This window comes from Nothoprocta perdicaria, unplaced genomic scaffold (assembly GCF_003342845.1).
Source record: "Nothoprocta perdicaria isolate Ctin4 unplaced genomic scaffold, notPer1 scaffold_112, whole genome shotgun sequence".
Classification (NCBI taxonomy): Eukaryota; Metazoa; Chordata; class Aves; order Tinamiformes; family Tinamidae; genus Nothoprocta; species Nothoprocta perdicaria.
Genome location: NW_020454228.1, coordinates 108,703 through 114,438, shown reverse-complemented (window position 1 = coordinate 114,438; position 5,736 = coordinate 108,703). Strand labels below are relative to the sequence as shown.

Here is a 5,736-nt window from a genome sequence, read left to right as displayed (position 1 = left end):
AAATTTATTAACTCCTTTGGTAGAGTAACAACTGAGTAAATAGTGCATTGATGGTTATCCAGGTATCTTAATTTACAGTGAATAGAGTAAAATTATACTTTACAAGCCAGACAACCAAAAAATACCTATGTGAAATGGACTTTTCAGCTCTTCACACAGAATCACACAGAATGGTTAAGGTTGGAAGGGACCTCTAGAGATCATCTAGTCCAACCTTTCTGAATCTCTTCAGTGACTAACTCAGGTGAAATAAATGGAGGTCCTATTGTTAAGAGGCTTAAAAATGCAACTTACACATTTCTTTGCAATTGTTGAAAAACTTACCTCCAAAATCACAGATAAAAGAAAAAAACAAAGGTGTCACATCATTATTTCCTTATCAAATAGCTGTTTTTTAACCAAATGACAGTGTGAGAACTAAAAAGTAGAAAAAGATTTATCTTTCTTAAAATCTCAGTAATCATTCAGTGTTACAAGCATAAAAAATAAATGATGTTAATGTCTGAACACTACCAATAACAGCAAGAAGATAACAGTTCTTTTGTAGCTCATAGAGAAAGTTTTCAATTTGACTATTTTGTCATGGGCCATGAATGACCATCCCTCAAGCTATGTCACACAGGAAGTCCGAAATCCAAAGAAATGGCCATTATTGTTGACACAGTGGTATTTAGCTGAATTAAAAGCAGTATGTTATAAGAAGTAGTTACAAAAATAGACTTTCACTAACAATTGTGCAAAAGCTTCCCCCCCCCCCCCCCCCCCCCAGTTTTGAATTTCTGGATCTATATCACACATCCTTTCAGCAAAAGTAGTCTGTTTCGTCATCTTTTTAGGTATTTATGTTCAGGTCATCCTCATCTATCTCTGAGCAAAACTTCTTCAGTTTCTCCTTTCTCCCTGCTCCCAGGGCATCCTATAGCTACAGGATCAGTAGCTATAAGAGAGAGTATCGTCTTAGAAGCGGAAGAAAAGCAATGCACRTTTTCTTGAAAGCCATACGCCTATACTTAAGTTAGGGCACTGAACAATAGGATATGGAACACATCCCTGGATATGTGTCATGCTTATGAGGGCCAACAGGCAGGTGGCACTCCCTTGCAATGAAGCATGCATACCACCCATGAAGGGAGCAGGGCTGACATCAGTACACATGACATTGTCTGATATTAGTATTGCCCCAAGAAATTAAGCAACATCAGTTGGCTGGCTCCCACTGCTAGAACTGAGACCTAACTCTAATGACCACTGCATCCATGGAAAAATTCCCCATGGAATTTTGTTGGCTCTTCATCAGGCCCAGGATAAAATTAAGTTTTGCTTCTTCATTTAGAAAATAGATGAGCATTAGCAGCTTCATCCTATCAGTAGCACCTCCAGTGAGGTGAAAAGAAACCTTAATGATAGCTTGCTGTAGGAGGCAATTTCCATCATAGCATTTTATAACCTCATATATAGCACTTGTGTAATCTCAATTCTTTTGGAAATACAGTTCATGTAGACATCCATAAGACAATTCAGCAGCTATTAACACAAGAAAGCAGACTAATACAAACATACATAGAATGGCTTTTATAAAAGTGCTAAGCAGAATGCATTTTTAACTCTTAGTAGAACTATGCTGCTGATTTAAAAACAAACAATAAAACAATAAACTAAGGATCTCAAACATGCTAACAGTTTATAAGGACACTAGCAGTTGCAAGCGATTAAACACTGGTAGTAGCAAACAGTTATAAAACTCAAAACAGAGTTTTTTTCTAATTTCCAAAATAATCATTTTTTACTGCTCTTTCATATGATTTGTTACTTATAAAATACAGTTATTCTAACATCAAAATACATTTGTGACTAAATAATATACAGTATTAAGAAAATAATTATCTGACATATGTTTGTGGACAAAGATTCTGTATGTCCAGTAGGTTTTATTCTCGGTTTTATTTTAAACCCATAGATATTCCACCTGATGTACTCCTACAGGAATAAGTAACATCCAGGAAGCCATCTCAGAGAATGAGTTTTAGACAAGAATTTTGCAGTTATGTACCTCAATAATTGCGGCAAGAGGTGCTTCAAGAATGCATATAAACCAGGAATTCTTTACATAAATACTCTTAGACTCTTCATTACAGTGGTAAACTGAATTTACATGTTAGACTGAGAAGAAAGTGAGAAGAGCATAAATCATCCTCTTCTCAGAAACAACTCAGAAATATCCTACGCTTGATACTTATTTTCTGTACCTGCTTTGTCAGGAAAGGCTAACATGCAAAGTGGGGTGGAAAAGAGACTAAATAATCTATTTTTTCCCCACTGCTGTCCCCTTGGCAAAAACTTTATCCAGTTATGCTGTGCTTCTGCTGTTGCAAGACTCTTGGTGCAAGTCTTCCCTCAGAGTTACCGAATAACATGCTGAAGGTCATAAGACTGTTACAGGACGTAGCTGCTCCAGCTGTGTTTCCAAGGCAATTCGTTCCTTGTGGACTTCCTGGAGCATGGAGAGAGAGGCACAATGACTTCTGTGACACTGATGAGCATCGTCCTGCATCAGTGAAGAACTGTCTGGTAAACCAACAGCATTTACTAGAAACTCCTTATAGGAATGAAACTCCTTGTTACAAGAATGTAACGCTCCTTGCAGTCTCAAAGCATGGTACAAATACCTGACAGTTGCTCTTCACAGCTGTCTGCTGTCTCTTTTTTCCATATTCGTGCAATATGGAGGTTAAATTGTTTATGTGGCAACAGACAGGAGTAGCAATCTATTGGACTGAGCAGCAGCATAGCTTGGGATGCAGTGAAGGGATTTTTACCCGAAGAAAATGACGCTATTTTTGAAATCACATTTCATAGAATGAAACTCTTCTATTTTGGAAATCAGAAGACTTAGCCTTGCTAAAATGAAATAGGCTTTACCATCTACTTTTATTAACAACTGTAGCAGTAAAAACCTCAGTCTCTGTTGGAAACTGCTAAGGCTTTCATGACCTGTGATCCCAAGAAAGCCTCTCTCCTAACCTCTAGACTTCCCTGTGCTGAGGAGCACCCGTCTTTCCTTGGCCTCCTGGCAAAAGGCTCCCCAGTCCATATGGGAAGCAGGGATGACAAGTGACTCCTAAAAGCACTAATATCCTTATCTGGGCAGACTCAGAGCCCTACCCTGGACACCCAGGCATGGTATGTGTCCTCAGAAGAGGATGTGGGCCTCCATCAGAAAGCTGCCCGTCTTTCAGGGCAAGTTCACCGATGGTGAGATGTTCCCATGAAGTTTTCTGTTTTCCCTTAGAGTAGTAAGGCACCATTTCACTAGAAAATCTCCRGCAATATGACTTAAAAGACAACTTCAGTATTTTGCTCTTGGGTGAACTTGGGCATATCCCTCAGTCTTTCTGTGTCTCCTTCGCCCTAGTGCAAAACACAGCTAATAACACTGGGCTAATTCATGACAACTTGGGAGTGTAAGTGCACTCAAGATAGCGTACCAAGACAGGACTATAGATAATCTGAGCAAAACACACTGTAATGTGCTGTCATTAAAAGTATTCTCTCCATGCTTCTTTCAATCACTGTTCTATATTTTGCTATGATTTCTGTACTGAGCATCTAACCTGCGTCACTCTAGGGATACCCTTGAAAACCAATTCAGAAATTACATTAAAGCGAAGTTGCACATGGAATCAGACTTTCATCTTGACTGAAAAAAAAGTTTAATTGGGGACATCAAAGATAGAGCCTGAGATAAAAAATAAGCAATAATACAGAATAGAAATTTCTCATGACAGATATGCAAAAGAGAGCTAAAGGGAGCTCTCAGCTAAAGGGAGACCAGCTCAATGTAAACTGTTGCAGATTTAAGTAGGGCAGGAGAATGCCAGTTGTCCCATTCCCAGGCCATTCAGAATTGGAAGTGTTGTGRACAGTTACAGATTTACCTCCCAACCCTCCCAATCCTAATATTGTGTGACTGGTGAATGATGTCAGTATCCCTAGAAAGAACTTTATAACATGATTTCACCTCTTTTTCTATACCAGTGTGTTCATAATATGAGAGKGGAAAAATGCCGCAGGAGACAAAAAGTCAAAGGTGTGTAATACCTTTACAATGGGACAACAGAAAAAAAAATGCTCAGATTTATAAGAAAATAGCTCCTTGAGAACACTTCAAAATACAAGCCAGATGGCAACATTAAGAATTAGTCTTAGATGTTCATGTAAAGCATGGTTCAGCCAGACTGTTGTATACTGAATGCCAGACCCCTGGAACCCACGTGCATGTAGCAAAAGTGATGAGAAAAACAACAAAAGCTATGCTCAAGTAGTTTGTTTGCCCTGGTGATACCATCACATTATCTAAACTTTTCAGAAGCATAAAACTACTCTAGCTTGCAAGAGATCACGTGATCGTAGCCTATAGGCACATAAGCTCTTTGTGGAAAGTATCATTCTACCCATATGTTAGCTATTCTTTCTGAAAGCAGGAGGTTTCATCTGGAAAAAAAATGGACAAGATTCTCTGGTAGAGGTGACACACAAGTGATTGCAACCTTGTTTTGTCATTGTGATTTTTCAATGCATTCCTTACCTTCAGTTGCTGCTGGAGCTCACTGTTCAACCTGGCTAGCACAGCATTGGCTTCTTTGTTTTTTCGTATGGCAGTCTGAATAGCCCTTTTCTGCTTGGAAGACTGTCTGCCAGACAGATAAATACAAAACATTTCAATTAGGAGCCTCAATAGCAGCTGATGCCAAAAGACTAAACCATCCATTCTCCATCTCTATACACTCTAGACTACACTTCAAGGACAAGGTACAAACTACAAACCAAAGAAACAAAAAATGTAACAGTGAAATTAGATGGCTGAATGAGGGGGACTGCTTGAACGTAAAATGGTTATACTTGTTAAACTGAATGATATAAACATTCTAGGTTATCTCAATTATTTTAAAAGTACTGGAATCTGATTCAACTTAAGAATAATCCTTACATAGTACTTAGTGCAGAATCTTTGCTTTAGCTCTTTTCAAACAGTAGAGTTTAATGATTCATGAGTGGTTAACAGAAAATATTAAAATAATTTTTTTTGGCAAGTAAGGACATCTGCATGAAAATACTGTCTTAGATTTTTCAAAGCACAGCTGTTTCTACCGCTTGAAAAAATAATCTTTCTTTTTTCAAAGTGATGAATTCCATGAAACCACCTGATGTCATAAACAGAAAAAGGTAGAAGAATTATGGACTTCCCTCTCATCTTTTGCTGCTTAAAGAAGTATTTTTTCCTGTTATTATTACTCTATGGCTCATGGTAAGTGCCTTGGAGCAAATTACCATTATGCAAACAGGTGAAAGAAGGGACAATTCAGTACATAAGGATCAACTTATTCCAATAAACAAGAGTTAACAATAGGAAGAAGGAAAAAAAATACAAAATACCAGCAAGGCTTCCTCCAAATAGACTATTTTTAAGTTTTATAGGAGGCATCAACAAGTCTTTAATGACAGCACAGTCTAATGCCTTACTTAACTCAATAGTGGTAACAGTCCCTGTTAGCTCTTTCTCTAAACAGAGCTGATTGCAGTGATCTTTGCAACAGAACCTCCATTTCTTAGAACAGGCTGGTCTTTATGCTATTATCTTCCAGCAAACCGCTATTATTCTGCTTAACTGTTTTGCTTCAAACCACTCTCCATGGGCTCCACAGTAATAATGATAGATGGAAAAGCGAGGGAGGGAGG

General features: G+C 38.2%; 1 protein-coding gene across 1 annotated transcript in view; it reads right to left on the bottom strand.

The window, feature by feature from the left end:
* Positions 1 to 921: 921 nt before the first annotated feature.
* The window catches only part of REPS2 (RALBP1 associated Eps domain containing 2), a 90,611-nt gene continuing 85,796 nt past the window's right edge, over positions 922 to 5,736 (bottom strand). The window contains exons 17-18 of the mRNA XM_026052016.1: positions 4,586 to 4,691; positions 922 to 2,491 (exon numbers count right to left, since the gene is read on the bottom strand). Coding sequence (XP_025907801.1) covers positions 2,423 to 2,491; positions 4,586 to 4,691 — 175 coding nt within the window. The 3' untranslated portion in view covers positions 922 to 2,422. The remainder of the gene's footprint in view (positions 2,492 to 4,585; positions 4,692 to 5,736) is intronic.